Here is a 20,191-nt window from a genome sequence, read left to right as displayed (position 1 = left end):
AGCAGGGGTCAGGGTGACCCTGTGGCAGTCTGGAAGGAGAGGGTTGTGTTAGAGAGCACGAGGAAACGCTCCTTGGCCTCAGTGGGAATGGGATGGCGTTGTGTCGGGGGGCTGCTGGAGCGGGTACCCTGGGCTCAGCATCCCTTTGGGGCTCTGTGAGCCCACTGAAGGGGAAAAAATACAGCTCTGGTTGGGATGCACGGAGAAGATTGCTTCTGGGTTTCAGATTTTGTGCGAAAAACACCCACTCATGCTAAAAAGCTTGGATTGCTTGCTGGTTTGCCTCCCTCAGCAGGAGGCAGAGCTGCCGGCGGCTTCCTGGAGAGGGGAGCAGAGCCCACAGAGGGGCAAGGGAGAGCCAAGGGGCTAAAGCCCAGGGCTAACCCACTGGCTGGCTCCAGCCTGGGGGTAAAAAATTTCCAAACCCCTTTGCAGGCGGCTGGAGGAGTTGGCGAGACAGTGCCTGTCCCCATGCCGCGATGCTCCCTCCATCCTGGACACCGCTGCCAGACGGTGCTGGGAGGGATGCTCGGGGGGGCCAGGAGGGATGCTCTGGGGGTCCAGGAGGGATGCTCTGGGGCTCAAACAGGGACGCTCAGGGGGTCCGGTAGGGATGGTCAGGGGGCCAGGAGGGATGCTCAGAGAGTCCGTGAGGGATGCTCTGGGGATCCAGGAGGGATGCTAAGGGGGTTCGTGAGGGATGCTCAGGGGTTCCGTCAGGGATGCTTAGAGGGTCTGTGAGGGACGCTCAGGGGGTCCCTGAGGGGTGCTTGGGCTCTGTGAGAGGTGCTCAGGGCTCTGTGAGTGATGCTCAGGAGGTCCCTGAGGGATGCTCAGGGGGTTGATGCCCGCATTTAACTCCCTGGTTGCAGAGCGAGACCTGCAGAAGAGCGAGTGTGCGTGTGTCAGTCAGCATCTCGAACCAATGGGTGCCTGGTAGGAGGTCTGCTTTCCCCGGTGCACGCACTGAGCCTGGTGCTCCTTCTGCTAGTTGTGTGCGTGTGTGTGTGCGTGCGTGTGCAAGGAAAAAATCAGAGACACTGACTGCCTGCTCCCGTCTCTCTTTCTCTCTCTCTCTCTCTCTCTCTAGCTCACTAACTCAGTCTCCCTCCCTCTGCAAACATTGGATTTAAACCTGCTCAGAATTCAGCGCAGACGAAAGCAGCGGCGGCAGCAGCAAGCAGCAAGCAAATCAGCCGCTAGTCTACCGCAGCTCCCAAGATGTACCATCCTGCCTGCTGGATCGTCTTCACGGCCACAACTGCCCTGCTCTTCATCCCAGGTAGAGCAAAAAAGCTTTTTTTTTTTTTTTTTCCTGCAGGGGAATGGGATGGCATCGGCGGGCAGGGTGGGAAAGCCGAGTGGCGTGCGCGCGCGGGGGACCTGGACTTCATGCCCATTGCGCACGAACGCACACATGCAGGCAGGCGGCGAGTTGCTCTGCAGCAGGGAATTGCCGAGCGCTCCCAGCGAGCGGGGTTCGGCAGAGCCCGTCCCCTCGGGCGACCTCCGGCTGCAAATGATGGGGTGACGGAGCTTTTTTCCCCCCCTTCAAAGTTGGGCACCTCCTGTGCCCTCCCTCTCTCCCCAGCTGTCACGTTATTCCCTCTGCTTCCCCTCATCCCTGCTTCCCTGCCAGCCAGTGCTGGGAGGGATGCTCAGGGGCTCCGGCAGGGATGCTCAGGGGGTCCGGCAGGGATGCTCAGGGGGTCTGTGAGGGATGCTCAGGGGGTCCGGGAGGGATACTCAGGGGGTCCAGGAGGGATGCTCAGAGGGTCTGTGAGGGATGCTCAGGGGCTCAAACAGGGTGCTTGCCCCTTGCTCCCTTCTGCAAAGTGATAAGGAACCCCCCCAATCCAGGTGCCCACGGGGGCTGCAGCAGAGGGGCTGCAACCCCCAGGAGCCGAGCAGGTGGCTCCCCAAATGTGGGTCGGCCTCGTCCCCCCAACTTGCCAGGGAAGGATGAGGGGGGAGGACGCTGGGGTTTGGATCCAACGCTGGCTCCGTGCTGATGCTCAGCGGGTGGGTCGCGGCACCGCATCCGGGGGGAGGGAGCGACGGGGGCGGCCGGCAGAGCTGCATGCCGAGGGGAAGAAGTCTCTGGCATTTTTTTTTTTTTTTTTTTTTGACGATGATGTGCACTTTTAGCAGCTGAAAAGATTGCGGTCCCTGCGCAAGCAGCTGGGGACCTGGGTGTCGAGGCTCAGATTCCATCTTAACCCAACATGTGTTTTTCATGACTGTCAGCGAGAATTATGTTGGACTCGGGAGGGCAGGGAAGAGGCACGGCTATAATTTCAGCAGCTTTCCGTGGTTTAGTTACAGCGCTTTGCTGTGCGGGGCTGGCGTGTGTGGGAAGAGGATGAGGCTGGCGGGGGAGAGGTTAGCTGTGTCACAGCTGGAAAACAGCTCTTGCCACAGCTGTGACAAAGGCGAGGGGACTCGGGTTCAAACTTGCTTGCGGAGGCTCGTGCCATGGCACCATCCACATCCCGGCGTCCTGCGGCAGAGCTGCAGCCCGGGGCGGTCGGCAGGTCCGAGAGCCCTTGGCACGGGGTTGGGTACCACTGATGCTCCGTGGGATGCAGTGGGAGGTGACGTGCGTCACCCTGGAGGGCCAGCGCCGTCCCTTGGGGCGTGCGATGGCGCGCTGAGGAGCACCCATGGAGGACCTCCGATGGCAGCGCCTCCAGCTCGTCAGCAACGCCTCAAACCAAAATGGTGCACCTAGGGTTTAGCACGTGAGCGCGAGGAGGATGACGTGGCTGCGTGAGCTGCATGTGTCTTTGCTGAATGCAGGGGGGGAGCGTGTGTTATTGAAAATATTATTGTCTTGAACAAGATAAGGCAGGCGTGCCTGGCGCGGGGGCAGCTTGCCTCGCCAAGGCTGTGCTGAGCAGAGCGTTGGCTCCTTCACCCTCTTGCTAGACGTGGTTCCTCTGGGTGGAACTGGCAAAGAACTGGCTGCAAGGCAGCCGTGTGGGTCAAGTGGGAGGACGTGTGACACTCGGTGGGCTGTCAGCAAGGTGTCCCTAAGCTGCAGGAGCTGGCAGAGACCTGGCACGGAGCGTTTTTGCTGGTGTCCTGCTGCAGTTTCCTCGGGACGTGGCTGTTTGGCCCAAGGCCTGTGCTGGCTCTGACATCTCTGTGTGCCAGGGAAGGAAAATGCCCGTGCACTTAAGCCCCCAGGAACTTGGAAGAGGTTTCTTGATCCGCGCTTATGGGGTTGTAGCTTTCCCTTCTTATTGCTATTAAGCAGCAATATCTGCTTTGGCTTTGAATGTCCCCTGAGCCAAACCAGGCCAGGACTTTGCCCAGCTGGGCTCAGCCGTTAATCCCTGGAGCCGAAACCTGCTGCCTGCATTAGGGGAAGGGAAATATTCCAGTGCAGGAAGGCTGCTTTGCCTTCCTGCCCCCACACCCACCGTTTTCTGCCTTGGAACATCTCCTCTCCTTTTTATTTCCCCGTGGCTTGCAGAGGTTGGATGTTTCCCTGCCCAACCTGGCCGCAGCACTGCTTTCAGCCGTGGTTTCACGGCCATGGGCTGGAACGCAAGTCACGTTGCCTTCTTGGATGGCAACTGGGAAGTCATCTTGGAAGCGTCTTCTTGGATGGCAACTGGGAAGTCGAATGGTTGCTGCCGACCCTCAGAGCCTGCACCTTCCCAGAGTGGGGTTTTTTTTTGGGTTTTTTTTTTTTTTTGGTGCTGTTTATTATTTGCAAGCGTAGTCCCACGTGGTTTATGCAGGTTGACGCTCCCCTGGGATATGCAGAGGCTGTCGGTGAAGTGCGAGCTCTTTCCCTCTCCGTTTTTCTCCGAATCCTGCGGGAGTTTCGCACGGGGTGGTTAAAGTGAGAAGGGAACCTGCTTTTAGAAGGTGTAATTAGACTGAAGGGAAACATCACAACTTGAAGGCTCCTGCAGAAAATAGCGTTGCAAAGTTATTATTAGCTGTAATAGCTTATTTGCCAGTTTTTTTCCTCTTTCTCTCGCTCCCACCTCTGTTCTCCTCCCCCCCCCCCCCCCCATCTTACTTTTGTGAGAAAAGATGCGTTTTTCCCATCGGGGCTCGTGTCGTCTCGTTACCAATTTACTCTTGCGGAATCTAAAGACACGAAAGGTTAATGCAATAATGAAACCCTGACCCCTCTGGTCACGGATAGCGTCTTACTCTGCAGCTTTTTATTTCTTTGTAAGACAAGTTTCCATCCAAAAAATAATTTCCAAGGCTTAATGCTGTTGTCGTCTGGTGCCTTGGGGGAGGCGGGTTCCCAGACATGGGTTGCTCTCGGAGGTGGGCTCTCTCTGATGGGAAGGATGCTGAGGATTTTTAATGAGCCCGGCGCTGCAGGATGGGGAGGTGGAGTGGGTAATTTAATTGTCAAGCCTTTGGCAAATGCTTTGAACTGCTGGGCATTTTGGGTGCTGCCGTTTTGAGATATACCAGGGTGGGCTGTGCTGCATTGGAGAACGAATTTGGGGCGGGCGGAGGGGGGAGGGTATTGGGCTAATCTGCGGTTACGGTGTGACATGGCGGCCTTACAGGTGACAAAAATCAATGCGCATCAATGCCTCTTCAGACGTCTCTCTCGCTGCCTTGGCCAAACGACTTGTCGCGGCAGTGGCTCCTTTCAGAGGTCAGAAATCTGGCAGGGCAGGGTGAGATGAACAGCCCCGTTTCTCTCTGGTCCTGGGCATCGGGGTCAAGGCAAAGCCTGCAGAGCTTGGAGAGTCCCCCAGTGCTCTTGCCGTCACCTCTTGCACCCAGGACTCGATTTCTGTGTCCCCCCAGAGACCCTTAACCTGCCCTGCCTCATCTTTGCTTGGGTGCATGGCGTTGGCGGTGGTTGCAAATCCGGTCTAAAGTTAAGAAACACATTGCAGGGGTGTTAAAACGTTAAGCGTTAAAAATGCTTCTCCATCCCTTCCTGGTACGGGGCCCCAGCCGTGGGAGCATCCTCTTCCCACTGCCACCATCACCTGTGACGTGGCTGTCACCTCTCCCCGGCGGGGGATGCCGGGCTGGGGGAGGGCTGCTGATCCCTGCCACTAAGCCCAAGAATAAGTACCTGGAGCACATTAGTTCCGCTTTAGTGTCATTTCAATGTGAGCGAGTGGGACTTAAAGGGATTTTCTGTGCTCTCCCAAAAGCTGGGGGATAGTAGGGATAAGGCACCGCAGCCATCAATCCTCCATCCAGTGGGAGATGCTGGGGAAGAAGGAGGTCCCAGCAGCGGACTCCCAAAAACGCTGCCTGGTTTTCTTCTGCTTGAGGCTTGGGGCTGTGTTTTCCCTGTTGGGAGTCGATTCCTTCGTCCCCTGGCTCCCCGGGGCAGGGAAAAAACTGGCGTCGGCCTTTTGGGAGGATGTTTTGTTTCTGCTGCGGGGGGGGAGCGGCGCTCGCTCTCGTTTGCCGGGTGCTGTGGGGAGGGAGCGCGAGGGCAGAGCAGGGCACAGGCAGCAAAGGCGGCTTCTGCTCCGCGCAAATCCCCGTGGCACAAGTTTTCGGAACAATTTGCCCTGGGGGTTGTGGGTTTCGGGGCCGGTGGCTCCGGCGCCTGCCTTCCAGGATGCCCCAAAGTGGCGAAGCTTGCTTTGCGTTTTCCAGCAGCTTCTCTTTGACAGCGTCTCCTTTGTGCATTCGCTACTTGCAGACGGCCGGGTGGAGGAGCTTTTGCTGGTGCGAATCCCTGTGAAAAACGGGAAAAGGAGAAATGTTTCAAAGGCGCCGGCTGGGAGCCGGGTACCTTAACCGGTGCCTTTGAAAATCTTCCCCAAAGGCTTGAATATTCGGTTATGGCGATTTTCAAGCTGCATAAACAGCTGTGTTCATTTTTCTTTTTTTTTTCCGTACACTTGAATATGCAATTTGAAGTTTGCGCTCTGCTTCGGTTGGAAGCTGAAGCTGCTGGGCGAGGAGCAGGGAAGGGGGCTGCGACGTTGGCGGGGGGAGCAGACTACCTGGGAGGGTCCCGTTGCTGCAATCAGGTGGGGATAGAGGAAAACTTGTGGGTTTTTTGTTTTTTTGTTTTTTTTTTTTTTTTTCCTGTCACATCCTCCATCACCCTGTGGTCAGCTTGGGCTTTGCAGCCCGGTCCTTTTCCCAGCCCCAGTTAGGTAAAGCCGGACACTGGTCCCCATCCCTTCTTACCTCCTGGCCTGAGCATCCCCTGGGATGCTCTCGGCTGCTGGCGAGCGCAGGACGGGGAGTGATCTCAGCTGTCGCGCTTCTCCTTTTTGTTTAAACATAAAAATAATAACAGCTCTGCCGCAAATCTCCTTGCCTCCCAGTCATCTCTCCCTTTCCCTAATGAAGGCATGGTACTTGTAATTACCAATGCGGCAACAGCACATACAGAGGTGGCTTTGACACTTGCTGCTCGGTGGGTGGGTTTTTCCAGGGAACTCCTCTTCGTTTCATGCTTAGAGGAAAGAAACACTTCCCTGCCTGCTTCTCAGAAGAGTTGGGACAGCGTTGTCCCCCTGGAAGGGTGACCAAGCAAGGTGGCTTGCTAGGTCTGGAGCGGTGGGCATGGCAGGGGATGCGTCGCCCTCGCGAACTGGTGGTAGCAGCAGCCCAGGTGTCGTGAGCAGGACCTTGGAGCTGGTGGACTCTCCCTCTGGTCCTGGTGTAGGGTCAGAGAGCGTGAGGTGGTGGAGGGCAGCGGTTTGGAGCGTTGGTCTGAGTTGCGTGGAGGTGGTGGGCTGCTTCTGGCAGGGCCAGGAAAAAGTGTTTCATCATAGAATGACAGAATATTTCGGGTTGGAAGGGACCTTAAAGCCCATCCAGTGCCACCCCCTGCCCTGGGCAGGGACACCTCCCACCAGCCCAGGTTGCTCCAAGCCCTGTCCAACCTGGCCTTGAACCCCTCCAGGGATGGGGCAGAGGAGGTGTCTCTTCAAGATCACCTGCAGCAGGGAGCGGTTGCGTGGTCACAGAAAGCAGAGACACTGGTTTCAGGGGCTTTCTGGCAAGGAGAGTTGGTGCTTCTCACAGATCCCATGTCCTGGCTCTGTCTCCATGGGGCTGGGGTTCCCAGGAGGACACATCAGCCACGGGCACCGAGGCTCAGGGAGCTGCGGAGACCCATTGGCGCATCAGTGTTGGGAGCAGCCTTCTCGGGAGGAGCCGTTTTGGGGAAGATGGACCTGTTGCCTGTGCGGCAGAGTCATGTGCGCGCCTAACACGTGTGAGATGAGGCAAGGAAAGGGGGGAAAAAGAAGAGTTATTTTTAGGTTTACTTTTCTGTGAATTCAGCGCTAGTGAAAAGTGCTGGATTGACAGCTCTGGAGACTGAAGTGGGCTGCAGAGCGCAGGGAAGGGGTGGCCCAGCAAACCTCCCTGCCGGCTCCCGGCTTCAGGGTGGGATGCTGGGACCGGACCTCGTCAACTCAGACCGTCCGGACAACAAAATCACGGAGGGGCGGCGGGGGGGAGTCTGTTGTTTGGACCAGAGCTGCTGCACCGGTGTAGTTTTAGGCAGAGGATAGGAGGTTTCTGGAGGACAACCCGGGGTTACTTATGCTTGATGTGGCTTTGTCCTTTGTGGCTCACCCCATGGTGAGCTCCTCACGGCTCCTCAGCCACATGAGGACCAGCAGAACCTGCAGTAGGAGGGCTTGGGCTTCCTTTTGGTACAGCAGGAGGGCTTGGGCTTCCTTCTGGTACAGCAGGACCATTGCCATTTCCACTAACCCAGTTGCCCAGGCGCGTTTCTTCCCCATGCTCCTTGCAGAGCATGGAAGAAGAGGTCTTCACGTGGCTTCACAGGCTGCCTGCACCCCATGGTTCTCCACACAGCATTCCTCTGCTGTCCACCTGCCAGCCCATCGCCTCCTCTCAACCAACTGTTTACTTCGGGCTTTTGTTTCCTGGACTTGTTGCTATGCACGCGGCGTGTGGAAGGAGCTCCAGTGAATATAGGCCACACTTTGATTGTTCAGCAAGCTGGAAAATGATGATTATAATTTTTGACAGAAGGGAAGGGAGGGGGAAGGAGATCTCTGGGCTTTCAAATCTGCTCTGTCATAAGCAGGATCTTGCGAGGGCCTTGTGATGACTTCTCCCGCCCCAAAGGAAATGGCGTTTGCATAGCAAGAGGGGTTAGAGGGAAAATTCCCCTCTTCACAAGGGCAAACCGGCGTTTCTTTCGCCAGCCTTTCCACCTTGCGCGGTGCTCCTGACACAGCGCATAAGCGAAATACGGTTGGTGTTGGCCAGTAATTGAATGGGAAGCATGGAGAGAAACCCGCTAAAAAAAACCAAACCCAACCCCATCCCTGTTAGAGCAGCTCACACGAGGCGCGTGCTTCGTGGTGCAGCTGCTGGAAGAGGCCCTGGGGAGTGCTACCTGCAGGGCCACCCCCAGGGGACTGTGCAGAGCATCCCAAAACCCTCTGGGAATGAAGCCCGAAAGACCCCGTAGACTTATCCCAAGCAGGTGGCTGCATTTGGGGCCACATCACGGCTGGACCTGTCTCAGCACGGTCCTGGGTGGCAGCAGAACCCATGGAGACCTTGGCCCTACCCGTTGGCATCGGCTGCACGGACCCCACCGGACCGCCCCGTTGATTTATTTTATTTAACGGCGTTGGCTGATTTCCACTTTAGATTTTTTCTTGTTGTTGTTTATTTTAGTGCGATCACTTCTAATGAGGCTAATGACATTTAGTCTCCGTGGCGGCGCATTTTAATTCGGTCACCGAAATGTCAGCGCGAGGCAGCCGCCTCCTATCTGCCCGCCGCAAAAGGCACCGCAGACAAAGGGGCCCTGTCCCCGGCCGTCCCTCGCCCTCCTTATCTCCTGCCTCCCAGGGACGGGTCAGGATGTTTGGCAAAGCCGCGCTCGCGCCGTCCCCTCCTCTGCTGGCACCTCGGCCGCCGAACGCTGTGAGGAGGAAAGGCGAGGGCTGCCGGAAACGCGGCCTTTAGAGGCGAGCCAGCGCGACATAATTAATCAGGTGTCAGAACTTCTAAGCAAAGTTAGCTTTGATCGGCGGGGAAAGCTGTCAAATAGGTTGTTCTCCTGCCCGTGGGGCTTTTCCCTCTCTCTCTCTGCCCATCCGACCACCTTGCCACCTCTCCTTTCCATGGCTGGGGTAGCCATCTCCTATAGGGAGGTGGGACCTTCCAGGTGGCAAAGCGTGGACCAGCATCTCCTCGTCCTCGCTGGAGCTGATGGCGGGGCTGGTGCCGTGGGTGCAGAGCGGTGCAGGAGCTCGTGAGCCCCTTTGCCGAAATGCCATGGGGTTGGAAACGGGACAGCGAGGAAAGGACCGGGGTAGGGGCTCCATGAGCTGAAAGAGGATGTGCAGAGGTCGAGGTGGCCCAGTGCTGCAGCATGAAACTGGAGAGGGCTCTGGTGCAAATTCGGGGGGTCGGGAGCAGCCGAAAACCCAAGGGAGGTGGTGCTGGGGTTTGCAGGTGGCCGCACGGGAGAGATGGCAATTTCTTGTACTTGAGTCCTCTCAAGATGTTGAACCTCAGAAGCCTGAGCCGTTTTGCTTAAGAATGAGTCCTTTTTTTCTGCAATCTGGGTCCAAATGCAGCTGGATTTGATCTGTTCTCCTTTGATCTGTTCTTCCCCCTCCATTCTGTGTACCAGGAATGGACGAAGATTAAAGTTTGCAGCTTCTGAGCAAACTAGGTTGCTCGTCACCGCATGATACCCAATTACCTGCTGATACCTCGGGAGTGAGAAGGTATTGATCCTGCTTGGATTTGAACTTGTCGAACCAAAGACTCTTGGATATTTCAGATTCATTGCTTAGGACGTGCCATTTCCTTCAGGAATCAAAGCGCGATGCAGGCTGTGTTTCCGTGCCCCGTGGTCCTCGGAGCTGAGGGGAGGTGGGTCTGTTGTCTCAGCCACATGGGAAATGACCCGTGAGTGATAAATAATAGCATTTGTACCCTCCACAGTACAGGAGGGGTGCAGGTGTAATGACTTTTGTGATGTGCATGAGGAATATCTCCATTTTACTGAAAATGAGTCCCGCGAAGCCGATTTCTCCCCCCGCGCGGGTGGTTTTCTGTGCCAGTGATGGCATCCCCTGTGTCTGCCTTCGTCCTGCCTTCCTGCTGCCTGTTGCCTTCCCCACCAGAAATAGCCTATCAATTCAAAAGAAAAACAAAAATCCTCCCAAAATTACGTGGTGAGAAGAGGCCCGAGGGACCGGATCAAAACATTTATTACTGAACCGTGGCGGTATCAGGCCTCGCTCTTGCCTAGTGGTTGTTTCCAGTAGATTTTAAAACACTTCACGGAGAGGAGAAATTCCGTTGTCCCTGGTTTTGCAGACTGGGAAGGCAAGGAACAAAGGGGGAAAACGGCTTGCCAGAGGCGTGTGCAGAGACACGTGTTAAGAGACGTGTCCTCGCTGTAGCTCCAAACCCGAAGTGGAGGTTTCCGCACGTTTTCCCTTGTGAAACAGTGAGTTTCAGCGCTCCTCCTCGGAGGAACGCAGGAGAAAGAGTGTGGGATCAATACTCTGGGTCCTACAATCCCTGTGCTGGGCTGCTGCGCAGCTGGAGCATCAGGGAGCTCTTGGGCTTGTACTTAAGTGACCGTCGGAGCAGCGGGTGCCCCGGTTAGTGTCACCGGCAGGAGAGGCTGTGCCACGCTTCGGGGAGCGATGTCTGGAGGTAGGCAAGTGCGAATTGATGGTTAGCAAGAGATTTAGTCTGGCTTTGTGAGTCGAGGGGCTCTCGAAGCGTGCTTGAACCCCCCTGCCCTCGCGCTGCTCATCTCTGCCTGCCTTCCCCCGAGGTCTGAGAGCGAGGATCTCGGAGGGGAAACCAGGAGAGGAAGAGAGAAGAAGGTCTCAAGCACGGTCTTCATGCCTGGGCTCCAAATGGAGACACTCTTTGCGATTTAATGGCGAGCACACGGTTGTCCCGGCGTCTGCCTCTGCTTTGGCTCCGAGGCCGAGAGCCGGTGCCTTTGCCAGCCTCTCCGTATCCTCGGGATACTTTATCTTTATAAAGTAGCAATAAGTGGACAGTATAATATATTTCACTTTTAATAAGGTGTTGCCAGTTGCACGCGCTCCGCGGAGCAATTAGTGTCAAAAAGCAGCTAAGCAATGGCGGGGAGCCGTAATTCGGCTGTTTACTGGCTCGGAGGATTTATGGGCAGGCGTTGGGGGGAGCTTGGCTGGAGATACGGGAGGTGCCGTGCACTGGCTTTAAACCCGCGCGTCTCTGAGCTGTGGAGAGTCCTGCCGAATCATGAAAACTCTTGAGAGAGGGGCCCAAACGTGCCACTGCTTCATTTTGGTGGCCACCCCCCCCCCCCCCAGCTCCAAGGCTTGGGAGGATGCCTCCGAAAGGGGATGCTGAGCCGGCTCGGATGCGCCAGCCGGTTGGGTGATTGCCCAAAATTCAGGTGGGGAGGACCCATTTTTGCTCTTTGTGCGTTGGCCTGGAAGGTGGATTTGTGGTGCGAGGTTGTCCTCATTGGGGAAGGGTCGTGTCTGGATCAAAGTGGGACCCTGGGCTTGGTTGGTACGTGGGTGCTGAGCTGATGGAGGTGGCCTGGCCAGGCGGGGGAGTTTTCAGGTCTTGGGGAGGCATTTCTGCATCCTTCCACCCCGTGAAATACCTGGAAGTATCCAGAGCTGATGGGGGACCATCCTCGGTGGTGCTGCTTTGCGTGAGAGTAACCCCGTTTTCTATCCCAGGCGTCCGGGACTTCTTGTTTTAGTTTGAATTATTTTTTTCTTAGCAGTGGGCAAAGAGCTACAGCGAGCTCAGCCCGGGGAGACGCTCGTCTCTGCCTTCCTCCCATGAACTGAACATCCCCGGCTTTTGTCTGGGGACTCTCTGATCATGGCAGGTTGCGCTGTGCAGGAGGAAAGCAGTTTTTGTGAAGCCTGTCGGCGTGTCGATCTCTCTGCCGAGGCAGTCGGCTAAGCCATACTGCCAGAGCTCTCCTACCCGGGTCTGCCTGGGCTCACGCTGGTTTCCAGAGGCTTGGCCAGGCGGTCCTTGGCTGGCAATAGCTTTGTGGGTGGACAAAAAGCGCCGTCCCTCTAAGGAGGTGGTGCGGGTGGAGGTGCCGCCGGGCCGAGCGGTACTGCAGATGCTGCGGGTTCAATCCAGCCGGGATCCGCTGCGGGGAAGGAAACTCGGTTTGCATCAGACCTGTCGGAACTGATTTCGGGGGCTTGAAAGCAGCCCGTTGGGGAGCGCGGGTGAAAGCGCCGGCGTGCAGCCGCGAACGAGCGAGGCGTGATGCCAGGGATGCAGGGGATGCGTTTTGCATCCCTGGTCCCCCGGGGTGCCATCGGCATCCGTGCGGTGGTCACCGTCCCAGCCCCGCTCCCCGGCCAAGCCTTCCCCTTTCCCCCGCCGAGGGAACAGCCAAAGCGTTTGGTTTCTAGAGCGAGATTTCCGAGCCTGTGCCCCCCGTCTGCTCCCCCTTTCCCCACCCCCTGTTTCTCAGTTCAATAAAGTCCCAGTTTCTTGGGTTTGTTCTCCGAATTGAAAGCCTTCCATTTTCACACCTCTGTAATTGGTGCTATCTGTTGAGAGAAACTCTGCGACTCCAGCCAGCCAAGGTCAGGAGGAGCTGAATTGAATTAAAAGGAGCAGAAATTGGTTCGAGGTGGGCAGAGGGCCGCGGGGAGAACTATGCAATTTCTCTCCTCGAGGCTCCTGATGAGCAGAGCGAGCGGCAGCTTCCCATCTCAGCCCGCGGGGGGCTGACATCGGCCCACCCACACCTTAATCTGCTCACCGAGGTGGGCACCTCTCAATTGAAAACAAGGAAATGAAACCCAGCATCTCCTCCTTTTATCTGGTCAGCGGGACAGGGCTCCGCTCCTCTGGCTCCTTGGCTCCGATGCTGACAACTGGCACTGGAATGACCTTGCGGTGATTAAATGCAGCAAGAAACGGTGTTTTTAATAAAAAAAACCCTAAAGCTACGATACAAGCTGATGGCTAGGAGATTTAAGATGCCGGTGCGCTAATCCCACCTGTAACTCAAAGCCAGGTGGAAAAACCCCAGTGCTGTCGGGCTGAGTTAAGGGTGAGCGTCCTGGCGTTGGGATCACGGTTCCCCAGCTCAGTCTCCGCTGGCTCCGGTTGGTGTAAAACCGGAGCAGTTTCATCCGGAGCCGGCGGATTTATAGCCCTGTGGGAGAGCTGTGGCTGGAGAGCGTGCTGGGAAGTGCCATGGTGTGGAGTTGCCTTAGGGGAACAGATGTGACGCTTAGAGCTCTTGGAAATTTTCCCACTTCTTTTTTTTTTTTTTTTTAAGCCTTGAAAAATATCTGTTTCTTCGCTCACGGAGTGTACGAGCACTCTTTGCTTGGCTCTGCAAAGTTTTGTTTGTCTCGGGGACGCTGTTTCTAGGAGCAGGAGGAGACCCATCCCAGGGAGGGAGTGCTCTGCCCTTAGCCCTCAGCCCGCAGAGTCTCTTTTCCCCAGGCGGGGCTGGTTTTCTCTTTCGGAGCTCTTCTACCGGGTGTATAATTAGTGTTTATAAGGGATTTGGCCCCAGGTCTTCCCCAGCCCAGCTAAATGCCCTTGGCTCTTCAGAAATAGAGCCGCGCTCGCTTTGGCGCTGGCTTGGGGAGCATTCAGAGTAGAGTGGCTCCAACAGGATCGCGCGGAATGGGGGAGGCGTTTCAACCGGTGAAATTTCAGGCAACAAGGGCCCAATTTTCCACCCACTTCTGAGCTGGAGCGGAGCCCTCCCAGCCTCTCTTTCTCTCGCTCCCCAGCTGGGCTGGCACCGGGTACGTGCCATTTATTAGAAGCGGCGAGAAGGCACGTGGCCAAGGTAGCCTTGGAGGGTGCCAAGCGCGGCTGCCCAGCTGTTAGGAGGGTGTGCTGGCAGGATGTCCCCAACCCATGTCCCCAGCCCCATTTTTTCCCCTCCGGGGGACCCTTGTGGCCTCGCCATCCCCTGCTCCATCCTTGGGCAGGAGAGGAGCCGCCGGCACGGCTGCAGCCGGCAGAGCGCCCTGCGACCGCCCCGGCCCCCCGGCTCTGCCTCGCTCGTAATTTATACAAGAGCAAGGCGATGTTCCCTTTTAAATTGACAAAGGCAGAGAATGGAGCCCGGGAAGCCCTCTGACCCCGGAGCCCTGGTCCATGAAAATTACAGGCGCTCTACAGCGCGTTTCCTCTTGATGTACTTGCAGTGGGGAGATGCTGGTTAATTTGCCAGGACTCAGAGGTGACCTGGGTTTAATAAAGAGGATTAATGGATTTGAGCTAAAGGTCTCGGCTGTTTTGAGCTGATAGCCTTCTCCTTCGAAGACACTCCGGCTCAGCCTCTTGCAGGGAGAGGCGGAGGCGGCTCGCTTAAAGGAGCACGCTGCTGTGCCGGCAGGTGATTTCCACGGGGGTTAATTAGCAAAGCCAGGTACCCCGACCCCGTCTCCCCGGGCAGGGGCAGTGCTGCTGTGGGGCTGCCAACCCGCCCCGTCTCCTGCCTCTCCGGAGGCAGCTCTGGGATGTCCCCTTCCCTTCCCACCTGCCGGCCACGGGTGCCATCTCCAGGGGATGACCAGATGGCTGAAGGTGAAGGAAGGGCTATGAAGATGATTAGGGATATGAAGAGGATTTAGGGGACTAGAACATCTCTCTTATGAGGAAAGGCTGAGGGATTTGGGTCTTTTTAGTCTGGAAAAAAGGCTTCAGGGGTGGCTGTCAGGAGGATGGGGCAGGCTCTTTTCAGTGGTGCCCGGTGACAGGACAAGAGGCAACGGGCACAAACTTGACCATGGGAAGTTCCACCTGAACACGAGGAGGAACTTCTTTACCCTGAGGGTGGCAGAGCCCTGGCACAGGCTGCCCAGAGAGGTGGTGGAGTCTCCGTCTCTGGAGACATCCCAACCCTGCCTGGAGGTGTTCCTGTGCCACCTGCTCTGGGTGACCCTGCTGTGGCCGGGGGTTGGACTAGACGGTCTCCAGAGGTCCCTTCCAACCCCGGCCATTCTGTGATTCTGTGAAGGGCACAGACCTTCACCTCTTGCTCCCGTTTTGGGGTTTGATGTCGATTTTGGGCTCGGAGCCGTCATTTTTGCAGCCAGCCCTGTGCTGTGGCTGGTCTTGGCGAGGCGATGGCAGCAGTGCCGTCCAGCCAGCACATCCCTATGGCAGTGCTCATCCTACCGAGACAGGTTTGTGTTTCGTACCAAGTCCAGCAGTGCTTCCCACAGGGATTTACACTCTTCCCTGACTCACAGGGAGGGCTTTAGGGATGGGGATGAGTACACCAGGAGACTCGGCACTCTCGAGGAGCCTGGGAGCAGCAAAGGAGAGATGGTTTGGCTCGGGGGCGGGATGCCTGAGCGTTGTCACAGCTGGCTGTAGGCATCTAGGTAGGATGGAGAGGGAGTTTCTTGCCTGGGGAGGAAGAGGAGGATGGACATGTGCGGTGTGAGGGGTGGCAGGGCTGAGCCTGAGGGCAGTTTGTCCCAGCAGATGCATGCCGCCCTCCCTGCAGGCAAGCTCCTACGTGCTGTTCTCCGAAGGGTTAAGGACAGCCCGGCGAGAATGGTCCCGCGAGGCTGCCCAAACTCGTAGCAGGAGTGGTAGGCCGCCGGTGGCCCTGATGGGGAAAAGGCTGAGCTCTGCCATTCCCCGCCTTGCTCTGCCTTCTCTCTTAATGTTCCTAGCACTCAGCAACGAATTCCCCGTAGCCTCCCGCTCCCTGCCCCTGGAGTCTCTGGCGATATTCCCGTAATAACTAAGCGGAGTACTTTGGACGGGAGCAGCGAGGGACTGGGCCACTTTCCCTGCCGGGAAAATGCATGCGCGATCAATGCAATCAACTTACCCTTCAGGTCCTTTTTGGGCTGGATGGGAGAGATGCTCTGGCTGAAACCCATTTATTGAGTAGAGAAGGTGCAATGAAATTACAAGCTGTAGCTTTTACCAGCTCCTGGCTTCCGCCTTGTCTTTTTCTTCTCCGGCAGCATGTCTGGTATTATGAAGCATTATTCTCTTAAAACCCCATTTCTCCTTTTTTTTTCCAGAGGGGTAGGTGAGCACCCAGCAATTCATCCTTTGCCAGCCCCAGGTAGAAGCGTTCAACAAGAGATGCCGGCGTGGAGCTGGGTTGTCTCTAAACCATTCATTTATCTCTCTAGGGCCGGATGCTGACCTCTCTTACCTCGGTGCTCATCAGGGAAATCCAAACGGACGATTTCCTGGAAGAGCCGAGCGTGAGGTCAGAGCCGAAGCCGGCCGCGCTCTCCTCCCGGGGAATCCCCCAGCTCTTTAGGACAGGAGGCAAAAGTATGAAACGTATCGCGGAGAAATTAAGTACAGGAGCCTGAACGAATGATTCAGCAAACGCGCTTGAACGTGATGCTCTGTGACGATGGATCCCATGCGCTCGTTGCTGGATTGCGGGGGGGGAGTTTGTAGGGGGGGCGTCTGGCCACGCAACCCCCCGAGCATCCTTAGGAATGAAGTCACATTTTGCCCATCTGAGTATGTGTTTTTGGACACTTCAGGCTGGTGCTGGCTATTTTTTTTTTTTTTTGGCTTGTCTGAAAACCGCGTGACTCGTGGTGAATTTTTCCTTTCATAATCGGGCCTAGTTTCGCCTCGCTGCTGAAATGAAACAAAAAGAAAAAAAAGGAATCGTGAGTTTGCTGCCATTTAATCTCTCGTGCTGCTCCACAGAGCTGGGGGCAACAGCCTGTCTGGCAAATAACCCTTAACGCTCACCAGTGCCCAGAACCTGTTTTGTCTCACGTGTGCGTCCGTCCTCCGGCAGAAAGCAGCGGCATCACCTCCGTACCCTCCTCTTCCTCGGGAGGGACGCGCTCCTGCCGTGAGGGTTTTCGGATGTGACACCAGAGCTCTGGCTAATGGCTTTGTGCTGCGTTCCTTTACCCCGGGGGATTTGGGGACCAAATTTAACTGGGTGAAGTGTGTCCCTTTTGCTCAGCGATGGGGACTCCTGCGGCATGTGAAGAGGAGCGCTTTGCCCCCCCGTCCCCCAGCACTTCCCGAGGCTGTTTCTTGGGAGGATTTGGATGCCAAAAGCGACTTTGCAGCCAGGTTGGGCATTTTCCCTAGAGCTGAGCCCTGCACTGACCCTGGGGTCCTGTGGCGGGAACCCCCCCTGTGCTATGGGGGTCTTGTAGATGAGTCTGGCTGCAAGGGGGCTCTTGCCTTCCTGCATCCAGCCCCCCCGCCTCCGCTGCCGGTAATTTAGACCCGAGGTCACCACATATTATTTAGCTGGGAGCTCAGAAACGTGGTTTCGCGGCAGAGCATCACCAGGGTTTTCGCCTGGGACCCTCCGGCCCCACATCGCCGTCGCTGCCGTGGCTTTTTCCCAGGATAACTCTCATCCCGGGCATCAAGCCTAGCGAGAAATTGCTCTTCGCCCCTGCAGCAGGAGATTTAATTATCATTAGCTTAGCTTGCACAGCTCCACGTGGTGTCGTGCAGCTGCGAGTTTATCTGGGCCTTTTAAAAATCCAGCTGTAATATATTTATTTCTTTTTTTTTTTTACTCCTCCCCTTTTCCCTTGTGTTTTTATTCTTTGCTTCTTACGAAAGCTTTGCAAACCCTATAACATTTTGGCAGCCGGTGACCACGGTGCCTATTCGAAGGGGGAGGAAGATGTGAAGTCCAAGGCAGTGGTAGCAACCTGTGGGCACGTTACAAAATATTCAAGTCCCATTCCCTGGGTTTGGGCAGTTCTGGCAGTATTTGGTGTTTGTTTGACAGCCCGTCAATTACACTGGGGAAAAAATAAGTCAGAGGCATTGAAAAATCGCCTTTTTTGTTTGCTGGTAGGTTGTGAGAAGGAGTCGGGGTTGTGTCGGGTGTGGGAGGAATGGAGAGATCCCCGGGGAATTTCCCATTCTGGGCTGGAAAAGCCAAAACTCCTGGAATTGCCCAAATTTTCCCGCTTTTTCTCAAAGACGCGGGCAGCCCGCACAATGGGCTGGCAAAAACCCAGCCCAATCTCTCCAGGAAACTCCTGCCTTGGAGCAGAAGTTTGTTTGCAGGGAGCGGTTTCCACAAAACTTTTTCTTAACTCCAAATTGTGGGGTTTTTTCCACTGAAAATCCACTTTTGCTGGGAAATCCTAGGCGAGTCCTCGTTCTTTGGGCCAAATGCCTGGCGTGGTGACCTTCTCCCGTGGCTTTTCCCATCCTTTCCTCGCTTGTCCCACCCAGCCCTCGAAGCCGCTTTCCCCCCATTGCCAATAAAGGCAAACAAAAATTAAATCTATAATTATCATTACTAATTCCACTTAATTAGTCACAAGCCAGCAGCCAAATTGGCTTTCTCATAATTATCAGATAAGCAGTAAGCACATCTCATAGATTATAATTAACACTGCTTAATTAAAATCTAATATACATACACCCTTTCCTCAACATATGCCTAATTGGGTTCACAAACGGAGGGGGTGTGAAAGCCCCATCCCCGTCGCTCCCAAAAAGGTTCCTTTGATGCCACTTTTGCTCTAAGTTGGTGGCAGGGCGGGATGCTCGTCTTCGTTTGCTTTATTTATTTATTTTTTATTTATTTTGCCAACACTTTGGCTGGAAAAAAGGTGTCTCCCCGATGCACAGGCAACTCGCACAAGATATTCTCCCGGCTTAACTATTTTTTATTATTATTGTTCCTGCTCCAGCGGTGACCTCTCCGTAATCCCCCGTCTACGCTGGGCTCGACAATAATAAAGCAGCTTGAATAAATTACGCTTTCAAAGGCGAAGGCCGGATTTTGGCGCTGAGCTCTGGGAATTGATGTCTCTCTTATTTCCTTCTTATTTTCCTGAGTGGGGTCGGGAGAGGCTCCGAGGCTGCGGCGAAGCTTTTTGGCATGGAGGGAAACTCTCTCCCTTGCTTGCACCTTCCCTGGCCGCTTATATTCTGTATAAAATGCTCTTGCCATCCCTTTTTCCCTGGGTGTTGCAGCAGGGATGGCAGCCGCGCTCAAAGGCGTCCTTGGTCCTCTCCAGGGCTTGGATGAAGGGTTGGTGCTTGGAGGTGAGACCCCAGTGGGATGGTTTGCGCGCTGGGGTAGCCTTTAGCTCCTGCTTTTGGTGGAAACACCTTGTGGATGGGAAACCAAGGGTCTGGGCCAGCTCTGCTGTCCCTGGGGAGCCACGGCCTGCCTGGGCGTCACAAATGGCCACCAAGGTTTTGGTGGCCCGAAGAGGTGACTCGTGAGCGGGGCGCCGATTGCCGGCACTGCCGCTGCCACCGTCCGACCTTGGGGTTGGACATCGTGTCCCCACGTAGCTGTGCCTCCTGTTTGCATAGAAGCTCTCGCCTTGTTTGGTTGCCCGAGAAAAGCGGCAACTACCCATCATGCTGCTTATTAATTAGATCATTTGCCTGCCAGGTTTTTTTGCTGAGCTAATACCTGAGTGGTGAGTTGATTCACTGTGGGAGATTTGCGAAATGTGGTTTTCTTTGGAGGGATGCTGAGCTGAGCAGCCGGGATGGAAGGATGCTCCTTCTCCAGGAATTAATCCCAGCGATGCTGGGGCTGGAGCCCCCTCCTCTACACCAGGCAAAAGATGGGGCATCGCCATCCCGAGTGCTGGTCCTTGGGGATGGGGGCGGTTTCCAGGTCCATGGCGGTTGCGGGTGATGGAAGGGCATCCCGCCGCTCCGTGATGTGAGCTAATCTCGAAAGGCCTTTAATGCGGCGGCTGCAGAAAGTAAAGGCTTGGCACGTGTTCTGGTGTCGGGGGAGGATTTGCGGATTAGAGATGTGTAATTGTATGTAGTGCATGACAAAACAAAATAAGTGGCAAAAAGAACTCGGTTGTATTAAGCATTCAAAGCGAGCATTAGGCTTTTTTTTTTTTTTTACATTAAGGAAAGGAAAAAAAAGCGAGCAAGATGCGCGAGGCAAAATCCCCTTTCCTCTCTGCAGCCGTTGCTCCGTGCGTTCCCCGCTCCGCTCCTGCTGCCTGGATGCAGTGCCGGGGAAGGAGGGATGCTCGCCATCCCTGGGAGAAAGAGAGGGGCCAACCCCTTACGAAAACTTTTCCTACCCAGGTGCCGGACTTGGATGATGTACATTTGGAAAATGAAGGCGAAACAGGGCCAGGGGTAGATGTCCCTTTGGAAAATGAAGGCGAAACACAGCCGGGGCTTCCTGGCTGGTTTTCCTGGCGATGTGGGCATGCGTTGGAGCAGCCTTGAGCCGGTGATGTGGTCCAAACCCGCCCCGGTC

At 55.7% G+C, this 20,191-nt stretch overlaps 1 protein-coding gene across 3 annotated transcripts in view; it reads left to right on the top strand.

The window, feature by feature from the left end:
* The first annotated feature begins 400 nt into the window (after positions 1–400).
* The window catches only part of LOC141732449 (opioid-binding protein/cell adhesion molecule homolog), a 318,029-nt gene continuing 298,238 nt past the window's right edge, over positions 401–20,191 (top strand). The window contains exons 1-2 of one of the 3 annotated variants that reach the window (XM_074561476.1): positions 401–513; positions 1,091–1,282. In XM_074561476.1, coding sequence (XP_074417577.1) covers positions 1,222–1,282 — 61 coding nt within the window. In that variant the 5' untranslated portion in view covers positions 401–513; positions 1,091–1,221. Of the gene's footprint in view, positions 514–884; positions 944–967; positions 1,283–20,191 lie in introns of those variants that run through there. The other 2 variants (XM_074561477.1, XM_074561475.1) reach the window with 2 other exon arrangements.

Source organism: Larus michahellis, chromosome 17, assembly GCF_964199755.1.
Source record: "Larus michahellis chromosome 17, bLarMic1.1, whole genome shotgun sequence".
NCBI classification, from domain to species: domain Eukaryota; kingdom Metazoa; phylum Chordata; class Aves; order Charadriiformes; family Laridae; genus Larus; species Larus michahellis.
Note: the sequence above shows the minus strand (reverse complement) of the source record. Positions and strands in the feature narration are given on the sequence as shown.